We start from the raw sequence: 20293 nt of genomic DNA on the forward strand, positions 1-20293 counted from the left end.
GGCCTGCCGCTTCGGGCACGTGCAGCATCTGGAGCACCTGCTGTTCTACGGAGCCGACACGGGGGCTCAGAACGCCTCTGGGAACACGGCCCTGCACATCTGCGCCCTCTACAACCAGGTCGGTCTGTGTGTCTGCACACGTGTGCGCATGGGTGATGCCACACAGGGACCTCGTGTGTGCACGGCCGACCCCGTGGACCTCCCCAGCTGCGTGTTCTGCCTCCTGCAGTGAGCGGGGTGGCCCTGCAGGTCTCTGTGTGCCCATCATTTCCCTGGACACGCGTGTCATATGTGTGTGTTCTGAACAACCACATGTGCATTGTGTGCATCTGGGCTCTCTGGGCTCGCTGGGACCTGCATACTTACACCTGACCTGCTCGTCCCTGTGCTCCACGTGTGTCTGTTGAACACGCAGCCGTGGGCCCTGTGTGTGCCCTGCGCCCTGAGTGTGCATGTTTGTCCCCAGCTGTGACCCCTCCTCCAATCTTCCTGCAGGAGAGCTGTGCCCGTGTCCTGCTTTTCCGTGGAGCCAACAAGGATGTCCGCAATTACAACAGCCAGACAGCCTTCCAGGTACGTGAATGTCTGCAGGAGCGCGGGGCTCCCCAGGGCACACCTCTCCATTTCTGTGTGGCTTGGTCTTTCTGGACCTTGTCCTATTCCCTGTAAAGCAGTGAGGGAGCTCTGGGCCCAGGGTCATCCCAGGGTGAGGTGGAGGAAGGGGGTGAGCCAGTGCAGTGCCCGGCTCTCGGCTCTCTCGGGCCCCCTTCCAGGGAGAGGAGAAGAGGGTCAGAGGGCTCTGAGGCCAGGGGAGAGCAGGTGTGGGCTGTGACTGTCCATTCAGGGGCCTTCACAGGTCACGTGGGCAGAGCAGGCCTGGCCCGTGACTGTCCATGCAGGGGCCTTCACAGGTCACGTGGGGAGAGCCGGCCTGGCCCGTGACTGTTCATTCAGGGGCCTTCACAGGTCACGTGGGGAGAGCCGGCCTGGCCCGTGACTGTCCATTCAGGGGCCTTCACGGGTCACGTGGGGAGAGCCGGCCTGGCCCGTGACTGTCCATTCAGGGGCCTTCACAGGTCACGTGGGGACAGCAGGCATGTGGAGGGGCCATTCTGAGAATGGGCAGGGTGGCCAGTGTGTTCCAGCTTTAGCTCTGAGAGTCTTGTGTCTCAAGAGACCCCTTAGTCCCACACAGACTGGGGCGGTGGGTCGGACAGGGGCCAAGGTCTGAGCCTGGGGCCCCCAACCGAGGACGAGCCCGCTTGGGCATTCAGGGAGCCCCCAGGGCTGAGGGGAGGCGAGTCTGTGCTGCTGAGCCTCCCCCCCCACCCCCTGCCAGGTGGCCATCATAGCGGGGAACTTTGAGCTCGCGGAGGTCATCAAGACCCACAAAGATTCGGACGTTGGTGAGTTCTGCCCACCGAGGGCCCTGCCGATGTGGACTTGTGGATGTTGTTGGGGCCCAACAGGGCAAGAGTGAGTGGGGTTGTTACAAGGGAGTCCCTAACCCAGAGCATTTTCCTCCAACTCTCCCAGTGTGACTGGGAGTGGTCCCATTAGTGGGCCCTGCAGGCATAGGGAACATGGGGCTGAGCGGAGGGCCTGTGCAGGTGACAGAGGGTCAGGTTAGGGTCACGGTTGGGTGAACGCTGTGGACCACGGTTAGTCAGGTCAGCCTTAAGGGTATGGTTGTAATTGTTCAGTTCAGTCGCTCAGTCGTGTCCAACTCTGCGACCCCATGGGCCGCAGCACACCCGGACTCCCTGTCCATCACCAACTCCCAGAGTTCACCCAAACCCATGTCCATTGAGTTGGTGGTGCCATCCAACCATCTCATCCTCTGTCGTCCCCTTCTCTTCCTGCCCTCAATTGTAATTGTTACCACTGTGGATTTAGGGATCAGCTTAGGTTGGAAGCAGGGCTGGAGTTAGGTCAAGGTTTGTTTTCCTGTGAGTCATGTGAAGGGCCAGCAGAGGACATGTGGCAGTGGAACTCCATCACAGACTCAGTGTTTCCCTTCAGCTGGAAACATAACGCACTTTACGTGGCCCACAGCAAGCTTCCTTACACGACAAGACCACCTATATGAGTGTGTGAAGAAATCAAAACGCAGTGGTAGGGATGCATGTGGGGAAGGGTGGCAGCCGTCTCGGGACAAGGGGCTCTGAGCACTCGGCAGCCAGTGCTTTGGGGGGGCCCAGCACATGCCCCAGAGGGAACCCAGGAGCTGCTGTCTAGTTTGAACCTCAGGCCTCAGGGGCCACCCTCTCCCAGGGCAGTGTTGCCTGTGGGGCTGGCCAGGAAGCTGTCCCGCAAATCCTGAGCCTCCCCTCCCCATGTGGAGTGGCTGGGGGTGGGCCTCTCCTCCTGAAAAGAGTATTTTCTGGCCAGAGGCTGCCTGCCCCTTCCAGCCACCTGGCCACAGAGTGAGCCCCGTCTCTGCTCCCTCTGCCATGGGCCAATAAGGCTTTCTGCCCACGGCTCGTCTGGGAACATAGGCTCCCAGGCTTCCCTCTCTGTTGGCACTGCAGTATCTGATGCCCCCATTTTTACAAAGTTTAAAGTGACAGTGGACAGCAAAGGGCTGCCGCCGGCCCCAGGGTCTGAATCCTTGTCGGTTCTCATGTGAGGTTATGGTCGGTTACGGTTAGGAGAAGGTCAAGTTCATGTTTAAGGAGTCTTCGTATATAGGCTCCCCTGACAGACCTGCCGGCAGTGAGGCTTGGTTGTGAGCCCCTTGTTTCCAAGCAGGGTCAGGGGTCTGTGATGGGGCAGACCCCGTCCCCTCCAGCAGCAGCAGCTGATGCGTGTTGAGCACGTAACTGAGCTAATGAAATGGTGCCGACTTGCGGTCCAGGCCCTGCCTGGGAGAGAACTGTGGTGAAGCTGAGGTCTGAACTGGGGTGGGAGGCGGAGCAAGGGCTCCAGTTATGGTCTGCTTGGGGCTGCCACTTATTTTGGAGGAGGTCGTCAGCCTGGGACAAGCTTGGTTTCTGGATGTGTGGGGCTGTATCTTCTGCTTGTGATGTCACCTTGGGACGTCTGTGCCTTAGTTTCCTTAGGTAAAATAAAGTCCTTTATGGTTTTTTACTCCTTCCCCCGCTGACCTTATGCAGTATTTGATTCCATGGGTCTGCACTCTGGCAGGTAGCCTTGGTCCTGCTGGTTGGAGGGAGGGTGGGGGTTTGTCTGTGGTCCAGGCTGAGAGTCAGGAAGGCCTCAGCTGCCACTCCTCTTTGGACAGAGATGCTGGGGCTCTTGTGGTCACCATGTCAGCTTCTGGCTGGCTGGTCCAGGTTGCGCTCACCTGGCTGGGGTCAGGCATTTGTGGCCGAGCTGAGAGGCCACATCAGTGAGTGCCATTGTTGGCATCAGCTCTGCTGGCCACGTTCCCTTAGCTCAGGTGTCACACACACACTCAGATGACACAGCCAGATACGCCTGAGCTACAGGGGAGTATATTCTGAGCATTTATGATAACCCTGTCAACAAGCCCCTGGTGAGTGATTGCTGTTAACAGAGGAGGAAACCCCGGGCACGGAGGGACTGACAGCAGAGCCTGTCTTCAGACCAGAGCGATCTGGAGATCCGCCCTTGTCCCCCTGCCCCGGCGCATGCTCCCTCTGGGAGTCAGTGGCCTTTCTCTCTGCAACCTGGGGACCCAGGTGGGACTTGCAAACAGAGGAGGAGCAGCAGGGAGGCTCTGCCCAGCCAGCCTTCCTTCTCCTCCGGCACGAAGCCACCTGGAGGGATCTTGTAGGCTGATCCTGTCGTCACTCTTCAGGGGACAGATCACCTGGAAGCCTCTTGGCAGCCCCCCGGCCCCCCCTAGACCGACCCGCAGGAAGCAGGGACCCTGCCTGGGAGCAGCCACCTCTGCTTCCTTCCCTGCTGCCTCGGGCTGCCTCTGGGTCCTCAGGCCCTCCTCCCGCCTCTGCTGTACACACTCTGAAGGACGCTTCTCACTGACTTGTCCCGGACTGCTTTTGAAGAGTGCCCTAGGAAAGTGCTTCTCACTTTGCAGTGTACATTTGTGTCTCCCAGGGATCTACTTAAATGTAGATTCTGACTCAGAGGGTCTGGGTGGAGCCTGAGATTTCCTAAGGAGCTGGAGGTGAGGCTGCTGGTCTGCATAACCCGAGTCTAGAATAGGGCTTGGCAAACAGTGCCCCCAAGCCAAATCCAGCCTTCTGTCTGTTGTTTATTTTAATCGAGGCTTTAAAATCAAAGATTTAAATTTCAGTTAAAATCAAATTCATGTAACATAAAATTAACTATTTTAAATTGAATAATTTAGCGGTATTTAAGACATTCACAACCAACTCTATTAAATTCCATAACATTTTCATCATTGCAAATGGAAACTCTGTGTATATTAAGCAATTACTCCACATTTCCCTCTCCCTCAGTCCCTGTCAACCATTAACATACTTTCTGTCTATATAGATTTACCTGTTCTGGATATTTCATGTAAGTGGAATGACGCTTGGTGTTCGGCTTCCTCCAACAAGCTGAGGCATGTTTTCCGACGTAATCCATTTTGTAGGATGTATCACTACTTCGTTCCTTTTCATGGCTGAATAACATTCCACTGTTTGTCTCTGTGGCATTTTGTTTCTCCATTCATCCTTTGGTAGACATTTGAGTGACTCCATCCTTTGGCTGTTGTGAATATTGCTGTATGGACATGTGTGAAGTGTATTTGCTTGAATACCATTTTTACTTACTTTGGGTACATACTTAGAGTAGAAGTGCTGTGTCATATGATAATTCTATATTTAATTTTTTGAGGAACTGCTAAATTGTTTTTCACCATTTTACATTCCCACCAGAAATGCATGATGGTTCCAAATACTTCAAATCCTCACCAATACTTGTTATTTCCTTAAAAAAATTATAGCCATTCTAGTCCAACTGAAGAGGTATCTCATTGAGGTTTTGATTTGCATTTTCTTAACAGCTGTTGATGAATCTTTTCATGTGCTTATTGGATGTTTGTATATCTTCTTTGGAGGAAAGTCAAGGTCTTTGATCGTTTTTAAATTGCTGATAGAATCCATTAGAAAGTGTTCCTTCCTCTTCTGTTTTTTTTGGGAAGAATTTCAGAAGGATTTTGCTAATTCCTCTTTAAATATTTGGTAGAATTCATTAGTGATGCCATCTGATGCTGGACTTTTCTCTGTTGGGAGATTTGTGATTACTGATCCAGTCTCCTTGCTTTTTATAGGTCTGTTTAGATTTTCTATTTCTTCTTGAGTCAGTTTTGGTAATTTGCGTTTTCCTAAACATTTGTGCACCTTACCTAGTTTATCTGATTTGTTGGCATGCAGTTGCTCATAGCGTCCTCTTATACTCCTTTCTAATCGCATAACATCAGGTAGTGACACTTGAGTCCTCACTGCTGTTTTCAGTTGTTTGTGCCGCCTTATCTGATTTTTCCCGTAGTCTACTTAATGCCTTGTCGATTTTACTGACATTTTTGAAGAAACAGATTTTGCTGTCATTGATCCCCTCTGTGTTTCTCATCTCTGCTCTGTGTGCCCCTTGCAGCCTTTACGACCCCCTTCCTTTGGTTTGCGCTGCTTCTCTTCTTCTAGCTCCTTCCGTAGGTTATTGATTTGAGGCTCCCCACCCCCTTTGTGAGATTTCCCTTTTCATTGTCACTGTTGCAGCTACGAATTTCCCCTTTAGTGCTGCTTTTGCCGCATCTCGTGTTTTGGTGTGTTGTCTTTTTGTTTTTATTTTCTCAAAGTGTTTTCAATTTTCCTTATACTTTCTATTTTGACATATGGTTGTTTAAGAGCATTGTTTAAGTTTTCACATATTTGGGAACTTTCCAGGTTTTTCCCCCCTGCTATTTATTTCGAGCTTCATTCCATTGTCTCTGCAGAAGATCCTTTGTATAATTTCAGTCTTTTTAAATTTATTGAGACTTCTTTGGTGACCTCACACATGACCCATCCTGGAGAGTGTTTCACGTGCACTTGAGCATAACGTGTATTCTGCTTGCTTTGTGGCGTGTCCTGTATGTGTCTGTTAGGCCTCACTGACCCAAGTCTTCCGTGTTCTCACTGATCTTCTCTCTGGATGCGCCATCCCTTACTGAAAGCAGGGTGTTGAAGTCTTAAATATTATTGTAGAACTGTCTATTTCTCCAAATTTATCAATGTTTGCTTCTATATATTTTGATGCTTTGTTGTTTGTTACATATATGTTAATAATTGTTAATCTAGTTGACAAATTGACACTTTTATCAAATATAATGTCCTCTGTCTCTCTTAATACTTTTTAAGTCTATTTTGTCTGATATTAATGTAGCTACTTAGATCTCTTGGTTACTATTTACATGCAATATTTTCTTTTATCCTTTTATTTTAAGCCTACTTGTATCTTTGGATCTAAAGTGACTCTTTTGTAAAAACATATAGTTGGATCATGTTTTAATCACCATCTGCTATTTAAATAAAGTTTTAGTGGAACTCAGCCACACCCATTTGCTCATATATATTATTTGAGGCTGTTTTCACACTGCAGTGGCTGGGCTGAGTCCTTGCAACAGAGACTGAATGGCTTGCAAAGTCTGAAATGTTTACTATCTGATTCTTTACAGATGTTTGCCAACCCCTGGTCTAGAATTAGAGTTTCTCTGGTGATAGTCAACTGCAAATAGTTCCATACAGTGGTAGTCTGGTGAGGTTTGTCACATGTGGCCGATTTTTTGTCTCTCTGGAAGCCTGTGAGATGGGCAGTTCCAAGAGCAGATCTAAGCAGTCCCGAAACCTCATCTGGCTGACAGGAAGGGCAGGCTTTTACCTCTGAAGCTAGAGTTAGAGGCAGCTTGGTATGTGACCCTGCCCTCTCCCAGCCATCCCAGCCTCAGTCACAGGGTGGTCCACTGACCTGTTCTGCCTGGGACTGAGACAGACCCTGGGACAGGAGACTTTGCTTTTGAAATCTGGAGGTGCCAGGCAAAGCAGGACAAGCTGGTTCCCTAATCTGGTCGCCCGGAGTCTCACCTGTCCCCTCCCCCTCCCCAGTGCCATTCAGGGAAACCCCCAGCTACGCGAAGCGGCGGCGGCTGGCTGGACCCAGCGCCCTGGCCTCGCCTCGGCCCCTGCAGCGCTCAGCCAGTGACATCAACCTGAAGGGCGAGGTGCAGCCGGCAGCTTCTCCCGGGCCGTCGCTGCGGAGCCTCCCCCACCAGCTGCTGCTCCAGAGACTGCAGGAGAAGGACCGGGACCGGGGTGGGGACCAGCAGAGCGACGGCGGCCCCGCCACGGGCAGGGGCAGCCAGAGCGAGATCAGGTAGGAGGAGGTGGGCCTGAGCCCTGAAGGGCCGGCGTGGGGCGGGCAAGCGGCTTGGGGAGGCCTGCTGGTGTGGCTCTGCAGGGATGAGCTGAGGTTTGGGTGGGGGCCTCCCCCAGTGGGGAAGGGAAAACGGTGAGGTCCCCTGGCTTGGAGCAGGCTCCCCCACACTGAGCTCTGTTTGCAGTCAGACTTGTGCTGAGGGCAGTGGGCAGCTGCGGGAGGGCGCTGGGAGGAGAGGGTCTGGTCAGACCTGTGGTTTAGAAAGCTTCGTGCCAGGGAGGAGGACGAGGGCTGGGATGAGGCAGGGCTGGGTGAACTGTGCTAAGGGCTTAGGGACTGGCATGTCCTCTCCATGAGGGCTGCAGATCCATAGGTGGACCCCAAGCCTGCTCCCAGAGGAGAGTTTTGGTTTTTCCCCAACCCTTCTGGCCCTGTATAACCACAGGCCTCCATGGTTCTCCTCTTTACCTTTCACCATGAGTCATTCCCAGAACTTACAGCAAAAGCCTGGGCAGAAGCCCCCCTAGACTCTTGGGCTAGAACCCCACTGAGCCGAGCAGTGGTAGTGACAGGTGGTTACTGGCTCTACAGACGGTCAGACAGACGGGTTACAGACAGGTGGTTACTGGCTCTACAGACGGTCAGACAGACGGCTACAGACGGTCAGACAGACGGTCAGACAGACGGCTACAGACGGTCAGACAGACGGTCAGACAGACGGCTACAGACGGTCAGAGTCCAGTGCACTTCCATCAGCTGCCCGTGTGGCCTTGAGCGCATTAGCCAGCCACTCTGTGCATGGGTTTCTCATCAGTTAGGTGTGACTGATCCTACCCAAAACCTTTCCTTTGGGAAGCCTTCTGGAGCCTGGCAGTGAAGGTTCCCTACTTGGACCCCTGGCCCACAGAACAAGCCAACACTGCTGATTAAGGCCTCTCTCTTTCCCACACCTTCAAGGCAGGAGCTGTCTTTCTTGTTTCCTGCAGTTGCTCCAGAGCCAGTCACATAGAAGGTGCTCCGGAGACATGTTGAATGAAAGAGTTACATAAATAGCACTTTGTTTTCACCATGACAGCTGGGCCGAACAGCATAGTGTATATCATCTCACTTAACCTTGACCTTGTATGAGGCTATGCTCTGTTTTACAGATGAGGGTCCTCACACTCAGGTGGGGTAAATGACTTGGCCAAGGCCACAGAGCTAGGAAGCAGCTTCACTTGCCCCCAGGTAGACCTGATTCCCAAACTCGCTAAGTGTGAGCGTTCAGCAGAGGGCTTGGGGTGCAACAGGATTTTATAAAAGCCACTTCTTCCTCTGCTGTTGTCCCTGCTCATACAGCCTTGACCTGTGATGTCTTCTCTGTCTTTCTGTGTCCCTACCCAGACTGCAAGGCTATTTGTCCTGCCCCAGATCACTTCAGTTCTCCCCCCAAATTTTGCATAGCCCTGTGGCTAAAAGAACAAACTTTGGGATGTCTCAGTTCTGCAGAGTCTGCTCCTGAGTTGAAGCTGTGCGGAAGCCCTGCTTTCATTTGGTTTTTGTATATTCACTCAGCCTTTTAGCAAACACAAACTAAGACTTGCTCTGGGTGGGGCTCCAGCTCACTGCTCTGTGGGGAGAATAGAATTTTTATTACTCTTTTTTCAACAAACATTTAGTAGGTGCCTAGGGTGCCAACCGTGGTGGGGGCTAATAGCAGGGAGTTCTAAAAGTCTCAGGACACTGACAGCTGGGGCCCAGGGCTCAGAAGCAATTAAGTGGGGAATGATCCAGGTAAGGGAGCCTCCCAGTGAGCGGCCAAGAGTGGGCTGAGGAAGTCTGGCACACTCTGGAGGGAGAGGGCCTCAGTGGGAGATCACCTTTGGTTGCAGGAGAGGAAGTGTCTTGAGTCTGAGCTGCTGTCGGCGGGGGTGGCACAGAGGTGGGGGAGGTGGCGCCCCCTCTTGGCAAAGCCTGGCCTGAAATGTCAGCGTCCCCACCCGCCTCACAGAGCAGGGCAGGGAAGGCTGTGTTCGAAGCTGAGCGGGAACTTCACAGTTGGCCAGACCAGCAGGAGAGGGATAGTTGAGGTTCTGGGAACGGCCAGGGCAGAGAAAGGGAGGCACCAGCCGTATCACTGAAGCGCAGCTAATTCTCGCCTCCGAGAGCCTGGCTGTTGGCGAAGACTGTGGACGTGGTCCGCCCAGGTGCTAGGGAGACGGTGCAGGCCTCTGAGCAGGCGAAGGCCTCGGGCTGAGGCCTCGGGCTTGGTGCCCAGGCGGTCAGCGTGGAGAGGCCATGAGCATCCGAGGCGGATGTCCGGGAGGAGCGGACCCAGGTCCAGAGGGGGATTCCGGCGCCCAGCACTCGCGGCGGCCACGGTGTGAGGTGGTGGCCAAGGCGCTAGCTGGAGCGGGGCGCGGGCCCGCCGGGGGAGCCCCTCCTGGAGGCTCGGCGCACCCTGAACCGGTTCTGAGACGCTCTTCTCCAGTCCGAAGCCCCTTCGGACCTCCTCTCCTGGCCGGCCTCGCCTGCCGGTGTCCCCGCGCTGCTCCGTCGGGCCGACCCTTCCCCCGCCTTCCCCCCGCGCGCCGTGGCCCTCCGCGGCCCGGTGGCCTCTCCCGCGTCCGGGCCGCGGCGACCGGGCCGCAGGGGAGAGGAGGGAGCCGGGCCCGCCGCCCGCAGAGGGAGGAGCCGGGCCGCGGAGGAGGCGGGGCGCGCGGAGCGGCCGCGGCATGGAGCGAGCCCGGCGCGCCCGGGAGCGCAGCCCCGCGGCCCCGGAGCCCTGAGCGGGCGCGGCTCGTGCGCTGGCGGGAGCGGGCCGGGCGCGGCGGCGCGGCCCATGGAGCGGCCCCGGGCCGGGCCCCCGGCGGGCGGGCGGGCGGCGGCGGCGGGCAGCGGGCGGCGGGCGCTGCGGCGGCGGCTGCGGTGAGGCCGGCGGCGGGGCCGGGCCGCGCGCCATGGAGGCCCCGGGCGCCGGCTTCGCGTGCCCGCTGCCCCCCGGCATCGCGTCCGTCACCTACGTGTTCGTCTACAGCCCGAGCGGGCCCGGCGGCCCCGGCCCCGCGCCCGGCCCCGGCCCGGCGGCCCCCGCGCCCCCCGCGCCGCCGCCCCGGGGCCCGAAGCGGAAACTTTACAGCGCAGTCCCCGGCCGCAAGTTCATCGCCGTGAAGGCGCACAGCCCGCAGGGCGAGGGCGAGATCCCGCTGCACCGCGGCGAGGCCGTGAAGGGTGAGGGGGCGCGGGGGGCGCGGTCGCGGGGGGCGCGGCGCCGGGCCTCCTGGGGTGCGCGGCGCCGCTCTGGGCGCCCGGCGGCTTCTCGGCCACCGTGGAGGGTCTGTCATCAGGGGTGTCCCCGGGAACTCTGAGCCGCCGCGGTCATTATGGGATGTCTGTGCCACTGGGGATCCCTGGTGTCACTGTGAAGGGAGGGCTGTTTGTCTTTATGGGGCTCCTGTCATGTGGGTTTCTCTCCATCCTCTGTCATCTTGGGCTCCCCAAAATGTCACCACCGGAGCTCCTCTCCTCACGAGGGTGTTTCTGTGTCGTTCCGGGAGCTGGTGGTGTTGGGGTTCTCATGTTCGTAGGACCCTATCCTGTTACAGAGCTTCCTTGAATTATGGGGTTCCTGTGTCACTTCTGGGACTTTCTTCATTGGAAACGTTTGTGATATGTGGAATTCTCTGCCATTCTAAGGGGTATCTCTGACAGTTATGTGGGTGTCTGTAATGAGGGGATCCTGTGCTGTGACAGGCTCCTCCCATTATGGGGCCTCTGTTATCAGTAGGGTCAGCCCCTCATGAGTGCCCTCTGTCCAGGGAGCCTGAGGAAGAAGCAGCTGTGTTGGTCAGCTCTCCATGGCCCATCATGGGGCCCAGTCTCCTGGCCACAGCACAGTGACCCTCAGCTCTTGGCACTGGCCCCTGGGATGGGCACCAGTGCGAGGATGGGAGCTGGTTCAGGAGCGGGACTGTGGCCCCTGCCTCTGCCTCCTGTCCCCCCTCGGGCGTGTCCATCTGTGCATCTCTGTGTCCCCCACATGCCCATCCTGTGCTGTGCCCATCTGTTCTTTTCTCTCTTCCATGTGGATCCCAAAATTTTCCCAGGGAAGAAGCCAGGAGGATGAAGGGAGGGAAGGGAAGAGAAGGAGAGAGAGGGGAAGGTTGGGTGGTGATAGTGGAGATGGTGGGCTCCGGCTGCGCCCCTCTGCCCTGACAGCCTGTCTGGCTTCTGTCCCCCCAGTGCTCAGCATTGGGGAGGGCGGTTTTTGGGAGGGGACCGTGAAAGGCCGCACGGGCTGGTTCCCGGCTGACTGCGTGGAGGAAGTGCAGATGAGACAGTATGACAGCCGGCACGGTGAGTGACCCCTGCTTCCCCTGGGCTGCTCCTGAGGGCGCCGCCTCTTCCAGCTTCCCATTGCTCTTGTTTGCAGGCAAACCCAGATTATATTCACAGAGAAAAGACTAGAACAAATTCAAACACACAGAAGTAGATGCAAACTCATGTACATGACAGACATGCCACATACCCCACACTGCTAACACACGCGTGTACATCTGGACCCTGGACAGCTGTGGAGACACTTGTGACATGCCCACAGGATGCACTCCTGTGAACGTGCACCAGTCTGGGATCCCCCATGTGGCTCTCGTGACCACACTCCTCCCCAGACAAGGTTCTCCCATCAGCGCTGGGTACTTGGAGTGTGTGATTGCTGTGTGGCTGGCAAGCAAGTAAGGAGGTCAGTGTGAGAAAAGAGGCGTTGTTCCAAAGTGGACAGATTGTCCAAGTGGGCAGTGCAGCGAGGCCTGGGCCAGCCAGGAGGAAACGAGGCCAGCGGGGCCCAGAGGGGCTGTCCCGGGCGCCCCGGGCGCCCCGGGGCCAGGGTGGTCTAAAGGCAGGGGACGACCGCATGCTTAGCCGCCAGGGAGGACGCGAGGGCAAAGGCCGTGGCTCCTGGGGCTGGCCAGCAGCCTCCGTGTGACCCGGCTGACCACCTGCCCCTCCAGGAAGGAGCCCTCTGGGTGCTGGGATCTGAGGCGGTCCTGCCAGTAGAAAGGAGAGACTGGTCCTTTCAAATTCCAGCCAGAGCTGACTGCAAGCCCTGGAGGCCTCTCGACCCGCAGGTATTATTTCTGGCCCCAAGAGCTAGTGGGACAGGGGAGCCCCCTCCTGAGCGGTGGCTCGTGGTGCTCACTGATGGTGTGTCTGGACGCAGGGCGCATGCATCCATCTTCTGCGCACGAGGGGCTCAGACCCAGCGCTGCCGTGCTTCCTCATCCTGGGGTGAGAATCTCCCCAGGGCAGCCCACCGTGTGGCCTGGGCCTCTGCCCTGGGTGGAACGTGGCCACTGATCCACTCCTGGAAAGGATCCTTTACTCTTATCCTTGGCTGTTCACCACCTTGCCCTCATGGCTCTCCTTGTGGCTAGGAGCCTGGAAGGGACATGATCCCCTCTAATCTTCCCAGGGTGGGCAGGTGGGGTGGTGTGTTGAGGTGGAAAATGATTTCAGCAGTTTGGGCGCTGGTGCCAACTGTGGATCGGAGAGGCGGGAGGAAGCCTCCACACCTGCTTAGGGAGGAACTCTCTGCTCCCCCGTAAGGTGGGGAATGAAGGTTCTGGTTTGAGTGCTGTGTGGGTCCAGGGGCAGCTGGAGCTGAGTCTGAAGCTGGGGAGGAAGGGAGAGAGGTCTGGACTGGACTCAGAATTTGAGAACATCTAACGTTTCTTAGGTGCTTGGCATGTGCTGGATGCTGTGTTGGGAGCTGGGATCACAGGGGCTGGCTCTGCGCCGAGCGAGGAGCAGGTGTGTGCTGTGCTCCAGCAGGCATGTTGTGGTGTCACTGTGACGGCGTGAGCCCAGGGAGGCTCCCTGAGTTGGTTGAAGGAGTCAGAGAGGGCTTTAAAGCAGAGGGGTTGTTTGAACTGAGCCTTGAAGGGTGGCTGGGGCCTGCCAAGGGGTCAGCTGACGGGGTGAGGCAGAGCCTGTTGGTCAGAGTGTGGCATGGCCTGCTGCCTCTGCACGTGCTGGCACCCAGCGTGCTCCAAGCAGTGTCAGGATGCCTGGCTGGGTTTTTCGCTCTTTGACACCTAATAATTCACTGGTTCATCCCAGCAGGCCTGGGAGGTGGGGACAGTTGTTGTTAGTCCATCTCTGGGAGGGTGGGTCCACAGTCCAAGGAGCAGAGTCTTGTTTGCAGTGTAGGCAGTGGGCTGCAGGGTCTGTGCTGTAACCGCCACACTTCCCGGGCTCTGGTGTCAGTGACTCTGAATGGGGCAGGGGCGGGGCTGGAGGCAGGGGTCCTGGGACCAGGGACTGTTAGTTCGTGGCGGTGTCACAGGAGGAGGAGTCTGGGGGCAGGGGTTGCTGTCCTGACTGTGCCGTTCATATAGGATTAGGGTGATGGTCCAGGCAGGACAAAGCAAGGAGATGGAGCCGGGGAGGGCAGGGCTGGGCCAGGGTTGTGGAGAAGGGAGAGGACTCGGAATACCCTGCTGAGGGGGCTGTAGGCCTCTGGGCAATGGTGGGGCCCCTGGACGAGGGCTGGGGCTCTGGGCTTTGCAATCTGATCGGGTCAGAGGGTACTGGGTAGGTGGGAGTGCTTCATAGGTTGGCAGGGAGACAGGCCTGCCAGGCTGCCTGCTGGTGGGTGGGAATCACCTCTGTCCTCACCCGCAGACCTGGCCCAGCTGCTCTGGACAGAGCCTCTGGTCTGGGACCCAAGGGCTGAGTTCTGCCAGAGGTGAGAGGGCGGCCCAGGAACACAAACCTGCTTCCAACAGGCCCAGATCCAAAGAAGGATCTGTTTTTGAGGCTGGAGCAGGAACTTAGAGGCCAAGGAGGGGACACTGCCAACACGTGTGGGCCAGGCGACACCCGGGTCAGCAGAGCATGGCTCCCACGGTGCCTGTCTGGGTGAAGGGAGCAGGTGCAGGCAGGGAGGGTGAGCTGGTAGGGGTAAGCTGGGGGCGGCCCTGAGTGTTCTGGAGGCTGCTGTGGGACACTGGGCTGTGGCTCTGCTGGTTCCTCCCTCCTCTCCCTTTCCTTCCAGTACTTGGGGGACCATGCTATGTGTTTTCACTTTAGTTGGCTTTTACATGTCTGATTAATAAAACTGGAAAATGAATTTGCTTATGTAATAAATATACTGTGTTTGGTCGATAAATATAAAAATAGGAGGCCAGTAATCTGCAGAGGTTCTTTTTTTTGGGGGGTGGGGGCGGTCCTTCTGCAGTCAGGCACTGAACATTTCCAGAGTTGGGTCAGTGTGTAGAACGGTGTGGTGGAGGGGAGAGTGGTCTGGGCCCCACTGGAGCTGGGCGAGGCCTGGCTTTGGGGACAGCAGGGTGGTGGGAGCGGGTGTGCTGCAGAGGGGAGAGAGACTCGAGCACTTGGGAGGGAGCCATGAGATGAAACTCCAGGCCGTCAGAACCGAGGGGGCCTCCAAAGTGAATTGTCCTGCTCTGTAAGGAGAGGGCCAAAAGGGACTGTTGACGTGCAGAGAATCACACAAGTTTGGTAGGGTGCTGAAATCCAGATCAGTGCTTTTCCCAACATCTGTGGGTTCTGAAATGCAGATCAGTGCTTTTCCCGACATCTGTCTTCTGACAGTAACACGACTGCTTCTTCCTCTCCCGCCACTGCTCCTTCTGTCCTTGGACTCACCCAGCCATCTTGCCGTCCACCTACTCACCCAGCAAGCCCCCACCCCACACTCTCTCCCTCCACCCACTTATATACGCATTTACTGTTTGACCCGCCCTTCCGTCTGTCCCTTGCGCCATCCAGCTGTCCACTAGCCAGCCGGTCAGCTGTCTTCCGCTTTGCCCTCCCAGGTAGCACTCGGAACGCCTGGTGCTAGGTTTGCAGGAAGAAACGTGGCACAGCTCCTGCCTGCAGGGAGCTCACAGTCAGTGGAGGAGGCCGGCCGCCAGAAGCGTGGGCCCCTCTCGGCTCTCCTTCCCTGCTGCTGTCTCTGAGTCCTCTGCTGAAGCTGCCCAGGCTGCCCACTGTTCCTTGAAAACCCCGAGCTGGCACCTGGCGTGACTCTGCCCTGAGCACCCCCACCCCCGGAAGGCCCTTTCCCACATAAAGAGACGCTCCCTTATGCCCTCTTTCCTTCGTTCAGCCCTCCCTTCGTGGTGAGGCCTTCCCGTGTCCACCTAGAGCCGCCGCGTCCCCATCTGCTTGCTTTCTCTTGCTGCTTGCCCGCATTGGAATGCTCTGTGTGTCCCTGGTTCTTGACTCCTCTGTCTCTTCAGCTGTGCAGTGTGGACTAAACTGCGCAGGGTGGAGGCTTCTTTCTGTTCTCTGCTGTGTTCGCGGAGCCTGGTACATAGTAGGAGCTCAGTACATGTTTCTTTAACGAATAAGTTAATCTTGAGAAATGCTAAGCTGGTAGAGAAGGAAGGAGGAACTGAGGGATGAAATCTGAGGTGGTGGTGGAGCTGGAAAGCTGGAGCAGAGGTCCTGGGAAGCCGGAGGCAGGAGTGCGTGCAAGGGTGCTGGAGAGTCCAGCGCACAGGCCGCGGGAGAAGTCAGTCTGGAGCAGAGCGGTTGTGACTAGAGGTGTGGGCTGGGGCCTGCTGGCTTGTAGGACATCAGCAGGGCCGAGCTGGAGTAGCAGGTAGCTGGCCAGCTCTGCAGGGAGAGCATGATGGGGTCAGGCTCTGTGGGAGGCAGTGAGAGCAGGCAGGGGGACCCCTCCCTGCCCACTCAGAGAAACGATCCGGAGCAAAAGCCCTGTGAGGGTGAGCATGCCTGTGGTGAGGGACACACTGAAGACATAAGGCTGCCTCCTCGCCGAGCATCAGAGTATGTGGAGTGACACCCGCACTTGCACACACAGACACGCACGCGCACAGCCACGGGCACGTGACTGCAGGCCACACAGACATATGCCTGTTTGAACACAGCGCTTGGCCACGGCTCCAGGCCACTCACGTGTGTGTGCTTACCTTCTCTGCCCTGAGTTTTGGGGCTCGTTGGCTCTCCCTGTGGTTGCCCTGGCCTTGTTTGGTCTGCTCTTTGCAGCCTCTCAGGAGAAGGGTGAGCCACAGCCCCTGCCCATTCTGGACCCTGGACCCTTTCCTGCGTGGTCCCCTCAGCCTTCTTACCTTAGGACCGCTGGGCCCAGTACCCCAGGATTTGGACCCCTATTTCCATGTGGGTACAGCCAGGCCAGGGGCATCTGTGTGGGCAGAGGCTGGTGGCCCGCACAGGTGAGGGGGGTTCAGGCCAGTTGGAGGATGAGACCCTCCGTCAGTTCCTCAAACTCCCCTCAGAAACCCGGGAGGACCGGACAAAGCGACTTTTCCGCCACTACACGGTGGGCTCCTACGACAGCCTCTCTGCACACAGGTACAGAAGGGGCAGGCGGGCAGGCGGGTGACGGCGTCAGACAGGGTTGGGGACACCCCGGGGGAAGCAGTCAGCCGGGGGGGGGTGCCCAACCCATGCGCCTGCTGCCTCCTGGGTCAGTCCAGGGACGACTCCCAGAGCGGGCGCTGACCAGGGACCCTGTCCGGGGCGCGTGGGGGCAGCCTGACCCGAGTGCTTTCGGCAGGGCTCTCCTCACCTCTCCGTTCCCCTTCATCAGTGACTATGTCATTGACGACAAGGTGGCTGTCCTGCAGAAACGAGATCACGAAGGCTTTGGCTTTGTGCTCCGGGGGGCCAAAGGTAATGGCCAGGGGTTGTCCCGCTGGCGATGCCCGCCCCTGCCTGGCCCCTGCCCCCTCTCCCCCACTGCCTGCTCCCTTCCTGTTTCCCCGCGGTGACTCTATTCTGGGTTTGGGGTGTTGGTAGGAGGCAGCAGTTCTGTTCCCTCCCTGATCTTCGGGCCTCTGCTGAGGGTATCTAATGGGGTTGGGGCCTTTCTGGTGGGGTGTGGGGTGGGCGTCTCAGAGAGGTGTGTCCCGGATCGCTGGGCCGGCTCTTCTTGCCCTGGGCAGCCCTGTCTGCAGGCCCGGCCCAGGCCGTGCCTGGGAGGACCGCCCTGGCGGCGCCCCAGCTGACCGCCCCCGCCCGGCCCCACAGCAGAGACTCCCATCGAGGAGTTCACGCCCACGCCGGCCTTCCCTGCGCTCCAATACCTCGAGTCGGTGGATGTGGAGGGCGTGGCCTGGAGGGCAGGGCTGCGCACCGGAGACTTCCTCATCGAGGTGAGGCTGGGCCTCCCGTGCGCCGTGGGCACCGGCCTCCGAGCCAGGGAGGCCTCACTGGACTCGCCCTGGCCGCCCAGGTGAACGGCGTGAACGTGGTGAAGGTCGGGCACAAGCAGGTGGTGGCTCTGATCCGCCAGGGCGGGAACCGCCTCGTCATGAAGGTGGTGTCCGTGACCAGGAAGCCGGAGGAGGACGGGGCTCGACGCAGAGGTGAGTGCTGGGCCTCCCCCTCTGACCCTGACCTTCGACCTTTGACCCCGGGCCCGCACTCCTGACCTCAGGGGCCTGAGCCTAGGCGAACACCCACGTGCGTGGCCTGGGCGCCCATCCCTGACGTCAGACGGCCAGCCCTGCCCCAGCTTCTGACCCCTGACCCCAGGTTGCCCTCCTAAGATTGCTGCCCCGTCCTTCCCGGTGCCCCCCCAGCCCCTGGCATGGAAGAGCCCTCCTTCCCAACGCTGCCAGCAGCTGCCTGGAGGCCGGGGTTGCCATGGCAACTGTGAGGTTGACGCTGCCGCCGCCGCTTATTGTCGGAGGGAAGGGGGAGGCGGCACCTGCGGGAACAGGAAAAGCGTCTTCTCCCCGCGCCGGCGCCGCCCGGGCTGTGCCGCCCGCCGCCCGTACCCAGGCCCTGGCCTGGCTGCCCACACCCCGGCCCCCAGAGGGGCAGTGGCCTCCGGGGCCTGGGGGAGCCCTGGAGCGGCAGGAGCCCCGCTCGTGGGAGACCCCTCCCAGCCCCCACCCCATGGCTCTGGGGTCCCCTGCTCAGCCCTTGAAACTGCAGCCTGGGTACCGGGCTGGGGCCGGCCGGCCTGTGAGCTCCCTGGGGCCCTGACCGCCTCCTGAGGCCCCAGCGGCCCTGGCCCAGCCTGACCTTCAGCCCCGCCGAGCTCCCAGCACCATGAAGAAGTTTGCATCCAGCCGCAGCCTCAACAAGATCCTGGCTCAGTGTGACTCGTCCTCCCGGGAGTACGAGGAGATCCAGGCAGTGGAGCGCAGGTGGCACCTTCACCTGGCCACGCCACGCTGCCCGCTGCTGGACAGGAGGTCCAAGGCCTCCCTCTTCTTTGCAGCCCCGCCGCCCCCTAAGAGAGCCCCCAGCACGACGCTGACCCTGCGCTCCAAGTCCATGACAGCAGAGCTTGAGGAGCTTGGTGAGCGGCCGGGCCGGTGTGGGGCAGAGAGCCCAGGGTGGGGGGCCGGGTGGGGGAGCTGGCCACACTCAGGCAGAGACAGAAGGGAGGACGGATGGACGGATGGATGTATGAATAGGTCGGAGGTAAATGTGTGGGTGCTGGAGTGGTCGGGGAGTTGGGCTGAAGAGGGAGGCGGTGTGTGGCTGGACTGGGGGCTGAGGGGTGGGGTGGCAGGGCTGGAGACGCACGGTGGGGTGCCTGGGTCTGGGGGCAGGGGGGCAGGGCCTGGCCGCCAGTGTGCTCGCCTGCATGTGCACGTGCTGCCCCCGGGCCCCACGCCTCCAGTGTGGCTTTGCTCCTTCATTTCATCCGGGTGAGAAGAGGGGCCCTGAGCTTTGCTCCAGGCGCTGTGTGGTCTGTGCCTCCCAACCCTCTTAGCACCTGCTAAGCAGGGTAATTACAGTGAGCCGCTGACCTCACAGGGCCGTGTGAATTGCTGGTACAGTGATGCAACAGGCCCTCACGAGTGGCCGGAGGAAAGAAGAGTGTGCTGGGGCTCTGATGGGCACGTGGGGGCCACAGTCTCAGGATGGCCATCAGTAGCCTCATCATTGGCGTGTTCAGATACACATGGCCATGTCCTGACATATGGACAGTTAATAGTGGTCATGCCCTAACCTATATGACCACGAATATCTTCTTCATGGTGTGTTCCAGTATACATGACTGCTAACATGCACTATCCTTCTGTAATCTGGACTCAATCCGAGTCCGGTTCCAGCCATAGAAGGACCCTGATTCTGGTCCTGAGATGGGCTATGACCCAGCGCTGGGCACAGGAAGGGCCTTGATCATGGTTCTAGACTGAGCCCCAACCTTGGTTTCAGGCTTGGTTCTGCCCCAGCCATAGAAAGAGCCCTTATCTGTCCCCTAAAATTATTTCTGACTTTCCTCATGGTCTGATCCCTGACCCTAGCCCTTTGCCGAGCCACCCCCTTCCAGGCAGGTACTCTTGACTACAGTTTAGTTCAGTGTGCAGGACGGCCACCAAGACAGATTGACCTGATGTGGTCAGGACCGTCCTCCCCACAAATATTCTGAATACAGCAAAACTTTTAAAAATACACAGCCAACTCAAAGTGAAGGGAGAGGAATTTCCCAGTTCTCAAAAATGAACAGAGAAATCAGAGCCAAGAGTCTGAGAGGAAGCTGATGCTTCCATAATCCATGAGTTCTTGGGACAGACACAAATCCTGAGGGCAAGGGATCAGGGCTCTGATGCCCCTACAAAACCCGAGAGATGTGGAGAAGCTAAAACCAAGCCCCAAACTGGAATTAGCATCAGAAGAGCTAGGAATCATAGCATGATGTGAAAGAGACAGGTCAAGGTGTTTAAACGCCAAGTTTAACAGAGCTCAGGCAAGGACAGGGCTGTGGGAAAAGTAAGCACGTTTTTAAGAGGGTTCCTAAAGATCTGTTCCTGAAACAAAGTTTAGCCACTGAGATTTTAAAAATCCATGTCTGGGGAACAGTATACTGACCTACCCGAAGGAAGAAACTATGAATTAAGTGATAAATCTGAGATTACCCAAAATTCAGCACAGAAAGATAAGGAGATGGAAATTATCAAAGAGCAGAAAAGAGATATGGAGGACAAACCAGACAGCCTAAATAAAGTCTCAGAGGGAAAGGGTAAAAAAT

At 57.7% G+C, this 20293-nt stretch overlaps 1 protein-coding gene across 7 annotated transcripts in view; it reads left to right on the top strand.

Annotated features, from left to right (window-relative positions):
* SHANK3 (SH3 and multiple ankyrin repeat domains 3) overlaps nt 1-20293 on the top strand; it is a 50989-nt gene that overhangs the window by 6009 nt on the left and 24687 nt on the right. For 4 of the 7 annotated variants that reach the window (XM_088837606.1, XM_088837611.1, XM_088837612.1 and 1 more), the window contains exons 8-18: nt 2-118; nt 496-573; nt 1340-1406; nt 7038-7305; nt 10325-10518; nt 11530-11643; nt 16575-16650; nt 16856-16971; nt 17329-17453; nt 17534-17666; nt 18530-18610. In XM_088837606.1, the coding sequence (XP_088693732.1) occupies nt 2-118; nt 496-573; nt 1340-1406; nt 7038-7305; nt 10325-10518; nt 11530-11643; nt 16575-16650; nt 16856-16971; nt 17329-17453; nt 17534-17666; nt 18530-18610 (1369 nt within the window). The remainder of the gene's footprint in view (nt 1; nt 119-495; nt 574-1339; nt 1407-7037; nt 7306-10324; nt 10519-11529; nt 11644-16574; nt 16651-16855; nt 16972-17328; nt 17454-17533; nt 17667-18529; nt 18611-20293) is intronic. The other 3 variants (XM_088837608.1, XM_088837609.1, XM_088837610.1) reach the window with 3 other exon arrangements.

The sequence above is a fragment of the Moschus berezovskii genome, chromosome 6 (assembly GCF_049115385.1).
Source record: "Moschus berezovskii isolate FMDL1 chromosome 6, NW_MosBer_1.0, whole genome shotgun sequence".
NCBI classification, from domain to species: Eukaryota; Metazoa; Chordata; class Mammalia; order Artiodactyla; family Moschidae; genus Moschus; species Moschus berezovskii.